The 19,116-nt window shown below is 53.8% G+C and overlaps 1 protein-coding gene across 2 annotated transcripts in view; it reads right to left on the reverse strand.

Moving 5' to 3' along the window:
• Positions 1-5,476: 5,476 nt before the first annotated feature.
• Positions 5,477-19,116, reverse strand: part of ARHGEF17 (Rho guanine nucleotide exchange factor 17) — a 58,850-nt gene continuing 45,210 nt past the window's right edge. Inside the window, exons 4-21 of one of the 2 annotated variants that reach the window (XM_045484094.1) lie at positions 16,886-17,002; positions 16,567-16,659; positions 16,168-16,344; positions 15,802-15,852; positions 15,441-15,550; positions 15,250-15,335; positions 13,324-13,442; positions 12,723-12,936; positions 12,123-12,196; positions 11,329-11,528; positions 11,026-11,168; positions 10,094-10,343; positions 9,736-9,822; positions 9,352-9,419; positions 8,927-9,075; positions 8,304-8,478; positions 7,920-8,189; positions 5,477-7,016 (exon numbers count right to left, since the gene is read on the reverse strand). In XM_045484094.1, coding sequence (XP_045340050.1) covers positions 6,820-7,016; positions 7,920-8,189; positions 8,304-8,478; positions 8,927-9,075; positions 9,352-9,419; positions 9,736-9,822; positions 10,094-10,343; positions 11,026-11,168; positions 11,329-11,528; positions 12,123-12,196; positions 12,723-12,936; positions 13,324-13,442; positions 15,250-15,335; positions 15,441-15,550; positions 15,802-15,852; positions 16,168-16,344; positions 16,567-16,659; positions 16,886-17,002 — 2,580 coding nt within the window. In that variant the 3' untranslated portion in view covers positions 5,477-6,819. Of the gene's footprint in view, positions 7,017-7,919; positions 8,190-8,303; positions 8,479-8,926; positions 9,076-9,351; positions 9,420-9,735; positions 9,823-10,093; positions 10,344-10,869; positions 11,169-11,328; positions 11,529-12,122; positions 12,197-12,722; positions 12,937-13,323; positions 13,443-15,249; positions 15,336-15,440; positions 15,551-15,801; positions 15,853-16,167; positions 16,345-16,566; positions 16,660-16,885; positions 17,003-19,116 lie in introns of both variants that reach the window. The other variant, XM_045484093.1, reaches the window with a different exon arrangement.

The raw sequence follows: 19,116 nt of genomic DNA on the forward strand, positions 1-19,116 counted from the left end.
CCCATGGGGTGGGGGGAGCCCAGAGAGGATCCATGCTGGCACCTGGTGAGGAGATGAGAGTAGCCCAAGAGGCCCTCTGTTCCTGCAAATGTTTTCTTTGTAAGAGGACCTTCTACACCTGAGTTCCAAGTTCTGGAGTTCAAATGGTGGCATGTCACGTGCCACTTAATAGATTACATGAGGATATGCTTTTTGGTCAAGGAGCATAGGCTATTAATCAGACATCTTACAGAGGGTCTACACCTACTGCCAGCTCTCTGTGAGGCTTTGGTCAAATCCCTCCCCAGACTCAGTTTCCCCATCTGAAAATCTGGGTGCCAAACTTGTTACCTGAAGGTCGTTCCGGTTCTCTGTGGGAGGAGGTGATCTGCCCCACCTGTCTGATTGCTAAGGGTGGGCAGCAGCAACCTGAGCCAGGAGGAAAGATCAGGAATGGTGGGGCTGATGTGGTCTCTCTTGTGGCTTTGGGGACTCTGGTTGGCAACTTTGGGCTCTCAGGTTGCATCTCTGTGGAGTTGGGTCTCCTGGAGCCACAGACCACACACATCCCACCCCCGCACCCTCAGGTTATGAGGGAGCCTAACTGTTATTTACTACCAGCTCTGACTCCTGAACCACAATGAGCTACAGATGGGACCCTGCTCAAGAATCTGGGAGCATCTAGTGAGGAGACAGAGAAACAGTTATGGAGGCCACAGGAGAGATTTAGATAGGCTTTTTATAGAGCTTGGACAGCCACAGGCTTGAGAACAAAGGACTCTCACAATCACAGGCTTTTAAAACTCCTGGCATCTCACATGAACCTGCGAAATCTTAGCATTACAATCCCTGCACTTAGGGACCTCAGAGACCATCTCATTTGAACCTGTTATGGTGCAGCTGAGGAAGTGAGCCCAGAGAAAGCCAGCACCTCATCTTAGGTGGCACAGCACATGCTCCAGTAAACCAGGATGAGCTGCGATGGTGCTCCAGAGGCACAGTCATGAGCTCCATGTCCCACTGAGGCCCTGCCTGCAGTGGGGACCCTGTCCCAAAGGATCAGAGGCATGGGATGCAGTTGTTTGCAAGGAACCTGAGCAGATGTCAGTCTCTGGGTTGCGGACCAGAAGTGGTAGCGCCCTCTGCTGGCTGCACTGGAATTTTAACATGGAAATACAAAGGAGGAGGAATGCTGGGGGCTCCGACTTAAATTTCAGTGCTCTAGGGGTGCCTGGCTGGCTCAGTCAGTGGCACATGCGACTCTTGATCTCTGGGTTGTAAACTGGAGCCCCACACTGGTTATAGAAATTACTTAAAAATTAAAAAAAAAATCTTTTTAAAAAATTTCAATGCTCTGCACTTGGCTAATCCCCAACTGGCCAAGTCCTACCCCTCTAAGGGCGGGCTGCCCCCTATGTCTGTGCCTTAGCTCCATGGGGAGGTCTAAGGAGGAACTGAGGCTAGGAGGCCAGGGTGGGTGGGGCTCAGCCTGGGGCAGGGCAGAAACGAGGCTGCTGGGCCTGAGAGCTAGGTTCAGTCCGAATTTAGGTCTAGACCCTGACATGGGTCTGAAATCCCACTGGGGTTAGGTTTTGGTGTCGCACAGAAAGAGGTCAAGTCTCAGTTCTGCCATTGCCAGACTGTATCACTTAAGCAAGTGACTTTACCTCTCTGAGAGCAAGCTCCCCAGCCCAGGGTGTTGTGAGGATCTATTGAAACCCCATTGTCAGGGGTACCAGCTTCTTCTAGAAAGAAGAACCCCTTCCAGGCTCAGAACCCCTATCTGCTCCCTCTCCTCCTGCATCCTCAGTGTTTGCCCTGTGTCATCCCCACACCCTGGCATCTGGGCTCTGCCCCTACTTGTCCCTGATACCTGCTGTATATCCACCTCCTCAGTTCAGTCCTGCAATCTATCCCTGATCCAGCTTAGGATGCCTGTTCACTTGCCTTTGCCAGGCAAGACTCCTCTTTGGCCATAATGGGCCCAAAATAGCACTTCCCCTTGCTGCTTCCTGCAACCTGGCCTGTGGCTTAAAGTCTGTGAGGACAGAAGAGAGAATTGGTGTTTGGCAGGCATGCAAAATATGTGAAGGCCTCATAGAGGTCATTTGGGTCCGGAGAGGGCAGACACTTGCCTGGGGTCACACAGTGAAAGGAGGCGAGGGCTGAGGCTTGAGTTCGGACATCTGAGTCCCCTATCTCCTCCCCAGTCTCTACCCAAAATGTCTAATTTGCCTTAGCCAAATTTGCTGTCCCTTCACCAAGTCTTCTGGACCTGCAGATTATTGCTAGCCCCAGTTCAAGGCATATGACGGGGCCCCTGAAGACCAGCTAATTTAGTTCTGTGCTTCAGGGGTTCTAAGGGTCATTCTCTGACTGTTCTGATCACAGGAAACCTTCCTGCCTGGGCTGTCCTCTACACCCACCCAGCTTCCACCCCCACCCCACCCCCCAGCCTCAATGCTGCCTTGCTGTGTGATCTGAAATAAGTCCCTATCCCTCTCCTTGCCTCATCTTTCCCTGAGGTAGATGTCTAGCTAAACCCTGCCCTCTGTCCCTAGCCCAAGGAACCACTTGGAGAATCCCTTTGGAGAAGAGATGGCTCTCTCTTGTCCTCTGAGGTCAGAACACCCCACCCAGGGCTGGTTTAAGGAACTTGAGCCAGACACCTCATGAGTGATTGGATGTGGCTCTGGCTGCTCAGGCTCTGTCTCTCCTGTCCTCCAGCCACTCCATGTGACTTCCCCTCTTCTCTTCCCTGAGCCACAGAGACCTGAGCAGACAGATCGCATGTGAATCCAGGCTGTACCACTTAGCAGACTGGTGACCTTGAGGAAGGCATTTAACTTCTCTGAACCTCAGTTTCCTCATCCGAGGAAAGAGAATAATAATGGTACCAACTTCCCGGGACCATTCTGAGGATTGAGATGGTCCATGCTCCTGACTTGTAGCAAACAATAACTGGGAGCTGGGGTTATTGTTTTGTGATATTTAAGACCTAGAAGGAGACCCTAAGTGAATTCTCCAGATTTAATTCAACAAATATTTATTGAGCATCTACTACATGTCAGGTACTGCAGGCAGCCTAGGGATGGAGCAAAAAAACAAAATGAAGTCCCCTTTCATAGAGCTCACGTTCTGGCTTCCCCTACCTCTTCCTCTGCTCCAGCTGGGCCTACACCATGGACTCCTCACTCCAGCTGGCCCCCCTCCCCTGCTTGCCTTGCCTCAAGCTGCGCTCTCTTCATACCAAACCTAAGCCCCACTTCTTCCGACCCCAATAGCCAGCCATGGCCATACCCTTTAAAGTACTGGTTCTCCACCTCAGCTGGTGAAATTAAAACATGGTGTCCTAAGACAGTTACTCTTGGAGGGTAGACTCAGAGGGGGCATTTGGGGAGTTTTCAGGCTGACAAATACTCGGTTTTTTGATCCGGGTGTATTTACATTATGAAAATTCATCAAGCCACACACTAACAACTGTGTGCTTCTTTGTACAAACATTAGACTTCAATCCAGTTCCCTTGGGAAATACTGATACCTGGGTCCTACACTCAGAATTCTGACTTAATTGGCCTGGGATATGGGCCGGGCCCCTCAGGTGATTGTAATGTGCAGCCAAGGTTGAGAACTACTGCTTTAGAGGAGCCAATTCTTCTAGGACCCTCCCCTGGGCCTGGGGCCTGATAACTATTCATCCCAGGACCTCCCTCCCCACAGCTGACTGGCTCAGGCATAAACACCTGTCCACAGGCTGACCAATGCTCTGGGATGTGGCCTCCTCGGTAACAGTGGGCTGGGCCTGGCCCAGTCCTACTAAGGTACTTGAGCTGGGAACATGCTGAGAATCCGGCCTTGGGTATCCAATGCCAGAACTGAAGTCTGACCAGGACCCCTATGTTGAGGTGAAGAGGCCCCAAGGCCACAGAAGCTGTGAAGCAGTGAGAACAGCAGCCATCTGGCAGCAAGGGAGGAACCAGAGTCTCAAGGTGAAGAGGCCAAGTGTCCAGAGATGGAGTGCCAAAATGTGGGCCACTGTGCTGAAAACTATTTACTGCCAGTTCCCCTTTCCATTAACTAGCCCCCCTCTTATTTCAGGGCAGAACAAATCTCTTCTTTGTGGGGGAAAGGATTAATGGCCCCATTTCACAAATGAGGAAATGAAGGCTCACAGGGGATACAAGTCATTCAAAGTCACATAGCTACTTAGTGGTAAAGTCAAGATTTCTGTCCAGCTTCAAAGTCTGTGTTCTTTCTGCTTTGTTGCACCATGAATTCCACACACACGTTGCCTTTTACTCTGGAATATGTGTGTTTAATATAATCCCCTCCTTCCCAGATCTTCCAAGTGAAGTGATGCTGCAGGGAGGTGTTCCATGCGTGTCCTGTGGCCTTGAGGGCCCAGCAGACCCGAGATATGTGTATACCAGTTTGCAAAGCATGAACCTGCATTCCCCCTTCAGCAACTGGTATGTGTAAAGTGTTAATCACTTAGGTTGGAAAACGTTCCAACGAGTTCAGCAGAGCTGGGGCATGCTCTGCCCTTCGCAAGTGGTCGTCATCTTCAGCCCCGTGGGTGTACCCTGGTGGGAAGAGATCTGCCCTGCGTGGACTGGCCGGCCCCATGGGTTTGGCCTCTGTATTCTTTTTCTCTTTTTCTTTTTCTTTCTTTCTTTCTTTCTTTCTTTCTTTTTCTTTCTTCCTTTCTTTCTCTTTCTCCCTCTTTCTTTCTTTCTTTCTTTCTAGATAGCACCAGTGGAGGAGGGGCAGAGAGAGAGGGGACAGAGGATCCGAAGCAGGATCCATGCTGACAGCAGCAACTCTGACACTGGGCTCAAACTCTCAATCTGTGAGATCATGACCTGAGCCAAAGCCAGACGTTCAACTGACTGAGCCACCCAGGCGCCCCTGCATTTTTATGTCTACTTTAATGACATACTGTTTTGGACCAGAAATCAGACAGACTTGGATTCTACCCTTGCTCTAAAACCTGAAATCACCTTAGCTTCTGTCACAATCCCCAGCCTCACATGAGGCTTTGCTGCAGAGAACACCGTTTCCTGGAGGAGCTGTATAGGCTCCCTGGTCGCCTAGCTTTTTACTTACTGCCTGGGTCAGCTTCAGATTCCCAAGCCTCATCCCAGATCCAATGACTGAGAAGCTGTAGGGAGCCTGGGAATGTATACTTACATGGACAATTATGTATCACGCTTCCTGTTTACACATGTGGCCTGTAAGGGATTCTGACACATAGCCCTGGTTACAAAGCAGTGAACTGGCATAAGCCCTTGTTTTCCTGATGGAAGAACTATAGCCCCCACAGGGGCAGCGACTTGCCTAGGATAACACAGCAAGTGGCAGCCTTTGCATCCCAGCACCCTTCTGGGTCTCCAAGCCCTCCCTTCTGCTCAAGTGAGCAGGTGCTGGGAGGCCCATCAGATGGGGAGCCCCGAGGTTGCTGGCTGGAGGCCACTATGCCACTGATGGGGAGCAATCATTTGGTGTTTCTATTTATTGACTCTTTAAAATTCATCATCCAAGGAAAGTTAATACATGACTGTTTGGTAGCAAGAGAAACATAATCTAAGACCGCAATGACCCACGCACCCCAAACAAAAACAGAACCAAACAAACCCCATCTGAAACCAGACCTTTGGAGCTGTAGCTGAAGAAGCAAGGGGGCTGGGGGTCAGACTGGCTCCTGCAGTCCAGGGGGCAGAGAAGAGGCTGCCCTCAAGTGGTTCCCAGTTGAAGAGGCCATGTCCAGCCCCTCAGCTCTGGGCATTCTTCCTGGAGGGGCTGCCCTGGCAGGAAGGGTGTGAAGAGAGGGACTCAGTGGTCAGAGTGACGGGGCTCTTAGGCCCACACTCCTAAGGTGACCATACGTGCCAGTGCATGAGACACAGGGGCTGGGGAGGCAACTTTATGGAGAGCAGGGGCCCTTTCCTCTTCCCTGCTCAGGCCAGGAGAGAGCCTTGCCCACGTCCCCATCAGTGTTACCAAATTTGGAAATGACTAAAGGCACTGCCAAGAAGTTAGGAAATACCAAGGCCTGGGGAGGCCCCCAGATGGGAGTCACTGCCCCCAGCAGTCATCATCTTGTTCTGGACGACTGAGGGTACTTGGTCCTTGGCTCTGGATACCGGAGGGCAGCCCAATCAGGACAAGGCCGTGGAAAGTATATGTGAAGAGGCAATGTTTTAGTGCCCTGAACATGCAGTGTGTGTGTGTGTGTGTGTGTGTGTCTGTGTGTGCACACATGCGTGCAAGTATGTAATGGTGGGGGGATTGGTCCTTCCAGGAAGGCTTGCTTAGGGTCCTAGGTGGCCCCCAGAGCAGATATAGGGTTTTTTCCCTTCTGTTATTTCTTCAAATCACCCCCTGCCCAGGTCATTGCATAAATAAGTGCTTGGGAAGGTACACATCTAAAAAGGAACATAAATACTGTACATGGGAAAGGATTCTGCCCCAGCCCTCCCACTGTCCCCAGAAAACCCTCCAAATATTGCACATGGCCCTCCCTAGCCCCATGGGGTCCAGGCCCGGCTGTGTCTTTGGTAGAAGCTCCAGGGACAGAGGTCCTGGGCAGCCCACGTGCCCCCTACCCCACCCCAATCGTGACTGGGAACACCACAGCAGCCAGAGGGTTGGGAAAGGCCTTGGCCCACTGGCCAGCAGGTGTTCCATCAGTAATACTTCCTCAGGGATAGGAGGGAGCCCACACAGTCACAGGTGAGCCCCTGGTGGGACACTCCCAGTCAGAGTCTGCACGTGGGCTAGGAAGAGGCAAGCAGGTTGAGGGCAAGTGGGCGGGCAAGTCCTGGGCCACAGTGGACAGGGTCACACCCTCCATAGGAGGAGGTGGTTTGTGCTATCATCTCGGCCCACAGTCTCGCTGCTGCCACCACCCCCACTGCTGAGTCGGAAGTCCTCATAGCCGTCACCTCCACTGATAACCAGCATTTTAGGCCTGGCTGAGGCAGGTCCTCGGTGCCGAGGGGAGTCCCGGTGCTCCAGGGATGGAAGCTTCTCAGGGCCTTGGGAATGGAGGGAGAGGATCCGTTAGCCTGGGGGCGACTGGTGGCTGTACTGTCCCCTAAAGGCCTGCACCCCAGAAGACAAGGAACAGAGACAGGTACACTTCCTGAGGGGATCCTACTTCCTGTTAGCCAAGAACTCCTTGTTTGAAAAGAAATGCCCACTTCTTGGCAGTCACACAACTTACCTCTATCTGTACTTTCTAGTCAAGAGCGGCATAGGTTCCCAGGGCCACACCACTTTCTCTCAGTTACTGCACATGCACTGTCCTCCTCATACCACTTCCTGCTTCCAACAGCCCTTTCTCGGCTAGGGAGCTTAGGTCTTCTCTGGACACAGACCACTCCTGCCCGAGGCTTCCCTGCTTCCCGATTCCCACTGCCACTTCCTCTTGGGAATATGGTTTCCTGCCCGGTCAAAGCAAGACTTGGCTAACTGTAGCCTCCTTGAGGTACATCGTTTCCTAATACATTTCACTTTCTAATTCTCATAGGCCACTTCTGTCTTATCTACCATTTGTGTTCTACTTACTGGTGCCATTTCTATTTCCTGCTCTGCACATCACTTCCTGACTCCACTTTCTGCCCCAGACATCATCTCTAGTCCTCTTTCATCTCCTGCCATATACATCCCTTGCGGTGCCATAGTCTAATTCTTGGGTTACAGTTCTTACGGTTCACTCCCTGTCTACCGTGACACTTCTAGGTAGAGTTTTACACACACCCCCTATCCTAGGAGGATTTATTTTGGGGTTTCTAGAGCCTATTTCCCATCATATATGCCATTTCCAGCTCTGTATTACACTCTTCTTCCCTCTTAAACCTCTTCTGGCAGGACGGGGGAGTCTTAAGAGACTGAAGAGGATCCCAGGATCCCTGGATTGGTAGGATGCACGAACCTACCCGTGTCTGGGGGAGGTGGTGGGGTTGAGCAGAGCAGGTTGAAGCCGTCTGGCAGCTGGACTGCAGCCAAGAAGCGGACGTGGCCGGTGTGTCCCTGGCCTAGGCCAGCGGGGCTAAGGGGCGCTCGCGGGCAGCTGACGGTACTGGGCGAGGTGGGCATGGTGAGCACGACGCCGGCACTGGTGCCCACCCACAGCAGCTCTTCACACACCAACAGCGCTGTGATCCTCAGGCAGGCAGCCTTGTGCTGCCGGATGATGGCGTCCGAGCCTAGGGTGCAAGAGAGACCAGAGCTGAGGCCGAATTCTCGCCCTGGCTCAGCTTCCTCAATGATGGGGCAGAAAGGCTCCAAGGGAAGGGGTAGTGGTGGACTGAGGTCAGTACCTGCCAGCATCCTGTGCACGGGAGGTGTGACGTCTACCTCTGCCAGCTGCTCAAAGGTGTCTGGATGGTAGAGACACACGTGGGCACTACCCTTCAATGTCACCCACACACCCAGGCTGGAGTCCACCATGCAAGCCACGCTGCGGCTGGAATCCTGCCCCACATAGAATGTGTGCTGGTTGGGGAGACAAGTAGAGCGCAGGTGGGTGACCGGCAGGCTTGCCTTCTCTGCCCCTTCCTGCCTTGTGCTTCACCAGTGCCCCCCTCATCCCTTACAGCTGCCATTAAACCTCTCCAGAAAGCCACCTGGACTGACAGCAAAGGCAGCCTTCCTCCTTGATCTAGATGACCAACCTATCAAAGCTTGGCTTCACTGAAGCCCCGACTCAATCCTCAGAAATTAAAATGGAGGTGCCTTTCCCCATGAAACTCCATGACTCCATGATCAGAGAATTTTAGAGCTTAAAAGGTTTTCAGATCAATCATTGGGCTCTCCCTGGACAGATGGAGGCTTTCTTATCGCCCTTATGGTCTCATCTCTCACTTTCATGAGTGAGACTCACCTCAAATCACCAATCGTGTCCCCACTCCACCCCCCCCCCCGCCCCACTCCCCACTGCTACCTCCAGCTGCAGTGTGTCAGGGCTCAGGACAAGGATTCGGTTCTGGCAGCCACACCACAGACGCCCACCCACAGACACCATCTTGGTGATGGGGCTCCCCTGAGAACCCAGGGTCACTGACTTGAAGTTCTGAGGGTCCCAGAAATGGCCTGGAGTGGGAGTGGGATAAAGAAGACAGAGTAAATTCAGTCCACTATTGCATTACCCCCACACCCTGAAATGAAATGAAATGAAATGAAATGAAATGAAATGAAATGAAATGGTGCCCTCATTTATACACAAGGACACCAAGGCCCAGAGAGGGCCTGAGAGTTCCCCAAAGCCACATCTTCAGACTCATGGCCCCAAGGCCCCACCTGTGCTCAGAAGACAGTGCCAACACCAGCAAGGGGCTCGTGGGGGGTGGGGGAGGGGTGGGTTCCCACCTGCTTCTCTTTGGTAGACCACAAGTTCTCCATTGGCCAGAGACACAAACACCTGGTTATTCAGATACCTAGGCAGGGAAAAGAAGGAGGAGTCAGGGATTTCAGGAGGCCAGAGGAGGTTACCTTGGGCCAAAGCATCGTAGACAGAATGGCTATGGTTCCCGAGAGACCACCCCTCCAGGCAGGGAAGCCTGAGGCCAGGAAGGGGTAGGATTGGCTCATAGTCAAAGAGTATGTGAAAGGCACAGCTAGCCTAGGGCCAAGCCCCTGGCCTCCAGCCTCCACAGAAAGGAGGGGCCAGTAGAGCAGGGAGACCTGGGTGAACAGCAGGAAACCTGCATGTGTAGAAGGGTCTGGACTAGGAGGACTACCCAAGGGCCTTACAGGATGCAGGTCACAGAGGCCGCATGCTGAAGCTTCATGCTGTTCCTGCGATCACGGATGCTGTCGGAGGACTGGTACACGTGGACACTGTGGATCAGGGGTGTGCACCTGTGACAAATGCTTGCACACACCAGGCCCTGAAGTATCCCTCCACCTCTGTCTCCCCCCACCATCTCCTTCCTGCCAGGTGCCTGCCCAAAGCACTGAGATCCAAGAGCCCTATGGATCTCAGACTCACTGGCAGCCCTGGCTGCCAGTACTCCTGAGGTCTGACCCAAAGCCCTCCTGCTTCCGCTTCAGGATACCATATGATTTCCAAAGCAGAGCTCAGTGTCCCCAGCCCCTCTCCTGACCTTACCAGCCATCCTCAGTGCCCAGCCACACAGAGCTCTGGTAGGCCTCAGGGTCAACGCTCAGCAGGTCCTCAAGGCTGCCCCGGGTAAAGGAGCCACGGCTGGAGCGGCGAAGGGCTCTCCCATCCATTGGGCTGGTACTGCAGGGACCGCCAGGTCCAAAGGAGCCAGACAGTGGCAGGAAGCCAGGCTCCTGCTCTTCCTCTGAACTGGTCGTCTCTGCCGTGGCCTCCTTGGAGCTTGGGGTCTCCTCATCTGAGGGAGACAAAGGTCTCTGCCTCCATTCCACCTCTGCCAGGCCCAAACCTGGTATCTTTCTAGATCTCCATCTCTCCTCAGTGCATCCCTTCTGGCCATGTCCCTCTTGAGGGCCTTCCATAGCTGTTCTCCTGTCCCAGCAGCCTCTGCATAGCTCAGGCCTTGTCATTCTGCTCACTGACAGTCTAGTGCTACAGGCTGTTAGTCCTAAGCTGTCCCACTCCAATCCACCAGCACATCGTGGACAGGGGGATCGGCCATTCTACCCCCTACTCCATCTTCCCTACTTGACCGAGCATTTCATGATGTGTAGGATCTGGCCTGACTGTCCTACTGCCCTTGGGTCTTTGGTGTCACAGCCCCCGCCCACCTCGCTGGCTCCCACTGCTCTGCATGCTGACCTCCTGAGACTTGAATCCACGCCTTTGCCTATGCTGGTCCCTCCTCACCCATCAGTACCTGCTGTGCTGCCCCCTCCTCTGCGCAGTCCACCCTGCCTGACAGCCCCAAACTGGGCACTCACTGCCAAAGCTAGAGGAGATAGTGGACCGGCTGGCTTGGCTCTGCAGGGTTCCCGAGGGGCTGGGCGAAGACTCATCATCAGAGTCGCTGTCAAAGGGCACCAATTCTGGGCGAGTGTCCCCTTCGGCGGGGCCTGGTGCCATCTCCAGCCCCGAACCTGCAATGGAGATGTGCAGGCAGGGCTGGGGCCCTGGCTCTGCCAGCGTCGCTGCTTCTTCGTCCGCAGCCTCAACGTCCAGTTCTGGACCGGGGGTCTCCAGTGCCGTCTCTGGGGGACTCCTCAGTGAGGCAGGCTGGTCCCTGTGAGATGTAGGAGCAGGGATGAGAACCTCCAGGAGCCAAGGCCCTGCCCCACTGGTCCACAAGCCCACTAGGCCCAACCCCATCCACACCTGCAGCCACGTAGGGGTAAAGGACAGGGACTCTGGCCTGCTGGCCCGCGCACAGCCCCAGGCCTCACCTGTGGCTGCGGCGCTGCAGGCCGGGCACCGCCCCAATGCAGAGGATGCGGGCGGAGCAGACAGCGATGCAAGCCTCCACGTCGGGCTCAGCACGCAGGCTCAGCAGGCATACCTGGCCCACGTAGCCATCGCTGTTGCACACCCACACTTCGGGCATGGGCTCGGGACAGCTGCTCAGGGTCGGAGCTGCACACGAGAACTGCAGAAGACACCAATGGACAGGGTGAATGAAGGAATTATTGCCAACTTTCCAGGCTGACCAGCAGAATGGAGGGAGGTGGCCCTGTGTGGGTGTGCGTGAATTCCCAGTACACCCCTCTGAGTACACGTGTGCACACACACACACACACACACACACACACACACACGTGATATTCTACACATCAAATGCACGTATGCCTGTGTGATAGAAGTATCATCCATTCATGTACACATACATCCATGCACATATAAACCCCAAATATGCTCACATATCTATGTGGGTAACAAATGTGAAAAATAGTAACCTCTGTCCATAGGTAGGCAAACTCATACAAGCACATAAATTAGACAGCTTCATGCTAATCACATAGCCTTTGTCCCCATGCACACATATAGACATGCATGGCCATACCCATATGCGTGTGACACATATATAGTATTCACATGCATGTGTAGAATTGTAGGCTCCAAGACACAGAGGGCAACCACAATGTTCAAGGCATGTACATAACGTTGTACACAAAACAAAAACACATGAACATGTGCTGGTTTTGAATACGTGCACCCACGTGACCCAGGCACATACACGTACCTGCATGCCACTGCGGGTTTTCATGATGGGGATGGCCTTCAGGAACTCAGGGTCTAGACAGCTTTTGCTGGATGCTGTAGGGAGATGGACAAAAAGACACTGCTTAGCATCCACCTCACTTTTGCTCATTTCCCTTCCTCCCCTGCTCCTCGGGGTCTCTCAAGGGAGAATGAGGGGGCTGTAGGATATGTCCTGCTTGTCCCTGGCCTCAATTTTCCCATCTGTACAATGTGGGAGGTAGACCTAGAGGTCCCTAAGGATCTTCTAAGCCATGGACCCTGATGAATAGCTTTCCCTGATCTAGGCCTGCTCAGAGTGTATGTATGTAGGGCGCAGGAAGAGGGGTCCTGGCATCCACTCCCACAGTAGCGCCCCACCCTAAGCTCACCCTATCCATGGAATTCCCTCCCTGCCGGGGAGGCCCTGGAAAAGTCCCACATTTCTCTGTAGGAGTCTCAGTCCACCCTCCCACCAGCAGGCACTGAAGCACAGAACACAGCAGTCTTGGGACTTCTGGCTCCTGATCTCACAGACCGCTGCAAGGTACTGTCCACTGCCTGGGGGTGCTGGGAGGAGGACGCCAGCATGGGCCTGGCTTACCCAGCTTCCTCTTGGCTTCATCAAACGCCTGCTCAAAGCCGAGGCGGGCGTCAGGGTGGGGGAACTCGAAGATGAAGGAGTCAGTGCCCTCAGGCCTCGTGGTACACAGCTCCAGCTTGGTAGGGGGGAAGGAAAGCGCGTAGCACAGCGCCTGCTTCTCTGACAGGTCCCGGTGCATGGCAGCTGAAAGGTCCCGCAGCGCTTCGTCCAGGCTCTGCCGGGAGGGGACCCAGGCCTCAGGCCCTGACATCTCCCCACAGCCTACTTCTGCCCTGGGAATGCCAGTGGGGACCTGCCTCTCCCCTCAGACAGAAAATGGGACTCTGTCTCCCCCCCTGGAGGAGGTAGCCTGGATTCTCCCCCAACAGACATGATGGGTCCTCTCTCCTCCCTCAGCTAGGGACGGAGGTGTATCTCCACCCTCAGGCCTAGAACACATCACTTCCCTCAGCTGGGGTGAGGCTGTATTTCCCCCTTCCAATAAGTGACAAAGATGACTGACCTCTTCCTCAGGCAAATGAAAAGGCTGCTCTCTCTCCCTCAGTAGGGTCTGGGAACCCCCGCTGCCCCATTCCCCCAGCCTCAGACAGAGGGCACAGACCTGGTGGGGGAAACCAAGGTTCTCAGAAAGCTTGCTCATCTGGCCCAGAGTGGTCAGGTCCTCGTCTAGGCGGCTGATAGCCTTCTGGATGTTCTCCCGATTGGTGGCTTGGGATGCCCCTGGTGGGAATAGAGGAGGGCCATGGGCAGATACAGAGGCAGACAAGGTCAGGCGTGGACAGACACTCTTCTCCTCCCTCACAGTCTGCAGTTCAGCATGGGGAGTGGCCTGCCAAGCTGAGCGCTTGTAAGCCCCAAGACCCCAGGAACAAAGGCAGCTCTCAGGGAAACCGCAGGCCTAGGAATAGGGAAGTGGGCCTGATTCAGAGCCACTTGGCCCAGGGTGCTGGTCCCTTGGAGAACTCCCTGGAAGAGCACAAAGAATAAACAGCAGGCGGCTCTGCAGCTTATGCAGGCTCCTGCTGACACGGGAAGCCACGGTGGTGTGGTGTAGCCTCCACAGGGGAGTCAGCCGGGCAGCCAGAGCCTCAGGCGCTCAAATCTGCTGACCAAGGGACTCAATTCCCCCACAAAGAAGGGAAAATGAGCTGATGCCCTGGATTTCTCTAGTCCTATCCCATACCTGACCAGGGCCAAGTAGCAGGCCCCACAGGCCAACTCAGCATCCCCACACCCTGCACTGCCTGGCTGGGGGTATACACCCTGGACCAGTAACCCACAAACAGGCAGAGTAGACAGCAGTGCAGTGTTTTAGAAAAGCTGAGGCTTGGGTTTTCTCCTTCTTCTTCTTTTTTTTTTTTTTTAAGTTTGTTTATTTGTGGGGGCGGGGGGGGGGGTAGACAAGGAGCAGAGAGACAGAGGGAAAGAGAATCCCAATAGGCTCCATAACGGCAGCACAGAGCCTGACACGGGGCTGTCTCACAAACCACGAGATCATGAAGTGAGCCGAAACTAAGGGTCGAATACTTAACCAACTGAGCAGCCCAGGCACACCTCTTCTACTCCTTCTGAAGGAAACTGTCTCCCCATAACCCTCATTGCCAGGACAGCCGTGTTTTCTTCCATATGACCCTGCCCCTCTCTAGCCATACTTGATTGAATCAGAAGTAGATACCTAACCTAGTCATTTTATCAACTGGCCTGTGTTCCAGTGAGAAGAGACAAACGGGACCGATAATCGGCTTGTATCCCTACACAGGAGCCCACATGAGGCAGGCCTGGGTTCACCCCGGGGGCCACCTCGGGTGAGCCTAGGGGCAGAGCCTGGACCTGAACTGACTGCCAGCCCAGAGGTGCCCATGCCACCATCCCAGACCAACCATCCCCCTCAAGGGGACTTGCGGATCCTGGAGCAGCTAGGGAGAAAGGCCATGATGCAGAACAGGCCATGAAGGAACACAGGAGTTAGAAGGAAGGAGGAAGCAGAAAAAGCTGAGAGCAGTGACAACAGGAAGAACCACAGAGAGACAGACAGATGGAGACACAGACACACATGTACACACAGCAGGAGGAGCAGCTCTTTGAAACCACCTCAGCTCCTGACAGCCTCTGCCCCAAACAACACAGATCTTTCCAACCAGCCTTGTGCTTGGACTGACTTGAGTGAGGCCCTGCTCCCTGGGAGTGAAACTGCTGGACCAGAGCAGTGTGTCATCACCTAAGGGGATGCTCGTGCGGTGGTCAGTGGCTGGTGGAGGGCACGTCTGTGGCCTCTGCACTGCTCCAGCCTAGGTTAGGTCCCTGCCCAGTCAAAGGTGATCTGCACGGATGGGTCTGGTGTGGTTCTATGGGGGACAAACCCATCCTACATGCAACCCGCCTTGTACTAGATGGGAAAGTGAGGCCCCAAAGCAGAAAAGCAGATGGATAGGCAGCCAGCCTGGCCACAGCTCAAACCCTCCAGGAGGGCTTCTTAGAGGAGGACCCCAACACCCAGAAGCCCTGGGCAGGCCTGGGCCAGCCCCACCTTTGATTATGTCCGCATCTTCCAGTGGCAGCTTCCACAGCAGCTTGTACTTGCTGGCCGTGTCAATGACGCTGGCTGCCGTGTACCTGTGGGGAGCCAATGGGGTGCTCTGGCCTGGGCAATGGAGTGGGGCCCAGGGAGGGACAACTGCTCCCCCCATGCCAGAGCCCAGCCCCACCCCAGCCACTCACAGGCTCATGGAGCTACGCCGCAGGGAGCCTGACTTCCGCTTTAAGGTGGTGCAGACAATGAGGTCCGTGAACAGGAAGAGGGACCGGTCCTTCTTGCCACCAACTGCCTTCTGTGGGGCCCGAGGCAGGACTCAGGCCCAGAGGCCCACCCTCCTGCCCACAGTGCCCAAGGGGACAGCCAGGCCCACAGAGGGGTGAGGGCTCTGCCCCTGATTCCCAGAGGCAGAGGCAGAGTTGGGACTCGACCCGGGACTCCTGTTGTGGGGAAGAGCAGGCAGGCCCATGGGCGGCAGGTATGAGCAGGAGTACGAACAAAGTGGGGAGATGGGAACAGGTGAGTAGACAACGGGCCACTTCTTACCACTTCAATGACCATCTCCTGCCTTAGGAACCGCCGCAGAGGGGCTTGGAGCTGTGGGGCAGGAGAGACAACGCATCTTGAAGGCCAATTCTTAATTCCATCTCCTTCCTAGACCCTGGCGACCCCTTGGTCCCACTCCACGTGCCAGGCCATCCCTCCTCCTGATGCTGTGCTGTCAGGCCACAGGACATGTGGCCAGAGACTGGCATGGAAGAGGACATGGACTTGGACAAAGATGTGTGGGGACGCTGGTAGACAGGGACGCAAACACACTGCAGACACTGCTGTGGATGTGGACGTGACCATGATGACCTCAGGTGACCACAGACGGGAACAAAGGCATGGGTGAAGTGGGATGGCACTCACATCCTCCATGCCCTCGATGTGAGCCTCAATCTCCTGCAGCACACGGGCATGTCGCTCTGCCTCCTCGGCACTCCGCACACCCTTGTTGATGCGTTCAGCCACCTGTTTGATGTTCCGCTGAGCATCCAGCAGGAGCGGGTGGTCTGGGTGGTCCTCAGGTGTGTGCTTCAGGAGGTCCTGGGGTAGGAATGAGGACCAGACCCCTGCTTAGCTGCCCCTGTCAGGCCCTGGGGCCCACACCGACTGCTGGACTCGGAGGGACTATAGGTGGATTCCAGAGAGGACTTATTTTCCTACCCAACCCCTGGGGACTCTGATGCCAGGCTCGACCAAGTGGGGGCCTCAGAGCCCCCTGCATCCTCCAGGCCTTGCCTCCCTGCCCACGGACCCCATGCCCACCTTCACCAGAAGCTCATAGCGTGGGATCCGCTGTACAGGCTTGATCATGAGGTCAGATAATGCCTGCTTCTCCTTGTTCTCACGCATGCTTTGCTGAAACCAGAAAGAAGGTGGATGGGTACCCAGGTGAGGAATGTCATGCAAACAAGGGAATGTCCAGGGATGGGTCCCCAGCCAGCCCCTCCAGGCCAGCCCAAGAGCAAAGGCTGACCCACATACTAAGGCTGTGGTGCCCAGGCTGGGAGCTCTTGAGCAATCCCCCACCGAAGCTAGTCCACGAGGAGGGTCATGTCCATCCCCCTGAGCTAGCCCACAGTACCTCCAGGAACTTGAGAAAGGCAGGCCTCGCCTCCTTGGCCACACGCACGGCATCCTTTGCATTGAGAAAGTTATCAATGTAGGCAGAATAGATGTTGACCAGGACGTCTTTGGAGAACTGTGGGTGAAGAGGCAGGTTGTGGACCTTCAAGGTATCTCTTATTCCACCTCACCCTGTCCTGGTTTCCAATGATTCACAAGCCAACATCCTTTCCCTCCAACTGGACATAATATGGTCTCTAAGGGCTTGGGCATTTGCTCCTACGTCGTGTGTACATGTTGTAGGTGCGACTGGTCAGGTGTGTGCATATACCTGCACACACATGTGTGCATTACCTATGGTTTGCGTGTCATGGATGTACATATGCCTAGATGTGTCCTGCCAGGACACCACACCAGGTTCTCCCATTTCTAACTGGGCATTTCCATCCTTGGTCTCCAACCCCACTAAGTCAAGCCAGGCAGGTCTCCTTCCTCACTGTCCTCTGAGTGACACAGACTCATTCCAGCTGCTTGGCCTTTGCTTATGTAATTCCCTTCACCAGAATGCCCTTCCTGCACCCAAATCTCACCCACCCTCAGCGTTAAGCTCCAACTGTGCCTCCTCCAGGAAGCACTCCCTGCCCTGATTAGGGCTCTTCCTAGAACTATACCTGGCCTCTGGCCTCCCTTGATCTCCCAGGACAAGTCTCCTCTCTGCAAAGAGATAGGTACACCCATTCTATCCAGTAAAGCCCTGCTTAGGGCAGGCACACAGCTGGTGGCTAATATCCACTGGCCAGATGACAGCTGGGCTAAATGTGAAAGTTCTTGGTCAGAAGCCCTGGCTAGGAGTTGGGACATCCCAGTTCCTGTCTCAGATGCACCATGGATGGACTAGGTGACCTGTGGTGGTATTTGTTTCTGGCCCTTCTGGGCCTACAAATCCCTGTGTCTCTGAGGTGCTGACTGTCCTCCTCCCCAACCCCAGGTGTACTACAGGGCACAGGCTGAAGCAACCTGGAGAGGAAGACAGCCCCTAGCCCCTACCCCCTACCCCATCCTGGCACAGAGCATTCTCTGCTGCCTGGGGCCAGGGCTTCTGCTCCAGTCAGACCCTGGTCAGCATCACAGTCCAGACAGCGGAGGAACCTGGTGACACTGAGGGTAGTGATAGCCTAGAGATGTCAGCACTCAACTGGGGTCCCATCACTGCTGGGCCAAGGTTCCTGCCACATCAGTTCCAGGTCAGCAGGCACCTTCTAAGACCTTCTTAGGCACAGGCCCACCCACATCATCACAAACACATGAAAAAACACCCACATCTTATAAAAATAGGTAATATATTTTTTTTGTTAGTACAATTCTTGGAAGGATTTTTACAATTTTGCTTTTGAAATTATTTTGCTCTGAATAACCATTTAGTTTGTGTTTGGCTACGATTTATCAGTCATCATCACGCATTCTTGGGAATTCTGGCAAAATAACAAAATGTAACTTAAGTTTTTTCAAATGTAAGTTCGTATAAATGAATACTAAATTTAACAATGAAAGAAAATGGCATGTTATGGTTTTATAGACATTGAATTAAATGTTTATTAGTTTTACTTTTTTCTAAGTTTATTTATTTATTTTGAGAGAGAGAGAGAGAGAGTAAGCCGGGGGGGGGGGGGGGTGGGGGGGGGCAGAGAGAGAATCCTACATTGGGATTCGAACTGAAGAACCGTGACATCATGACCTGAGCCGAAATTTAGGGCTGGACGCTTTACCAACTGAGCCACCCGGGTGTGCCTATCAGCTTTGCTTTTACAGTTCTTTTTGAATTTTGAAGCTAGTACCTTTTCTAAGGTCCCAATCACTATTGTAGGATCCTGAAAAGCTCCCAGGCAGAAGTCTGCTTGTGGTGAAAGGGAGCACAGGGTGGGGTCGAGTGTGGACGCTGGAGCCATATTTCCTGGAGTTGAATCTTCCACCACTTACTAACTGCGACTTTGATTGGTCACTTTTATCTATGCCACAGAGTCAACTTTGAACTCGAGGGAATAACTGCACCTTTCTCTTATACTTATGGATATACATAACATATTTAAACTTTTATTTTTAAGTAGGCTCTATGCCCAATGTGGGGCTCAAACTTATGACCCTGAGATCGAGAGTCCCATGCTCTACCGACTGAACCAGCCAGGAGCCCCCTATAACATATTTAGAATAATGGCTAGCACCTAGGTGCCAAGTAGTTAGCTATTCCTATTA

This window comes from Leopardus geoffroyi, chromosome D1 (genome assembly GCF_018350155.1).
Source record: "Leopardus geoffroyi isolate Oge1 chromosome D1, O.geoffroyi_Oge1_pat1.0, whole genome shotgun sequence".
In the NCBI taxonomy this organism is placed as follows: domain Eukaryota; kingdom Metazoa; phylum Chordata; class Mammalia; order Carnivora; family Felidae; genus Leopardus; species Leopardus geoffroyi.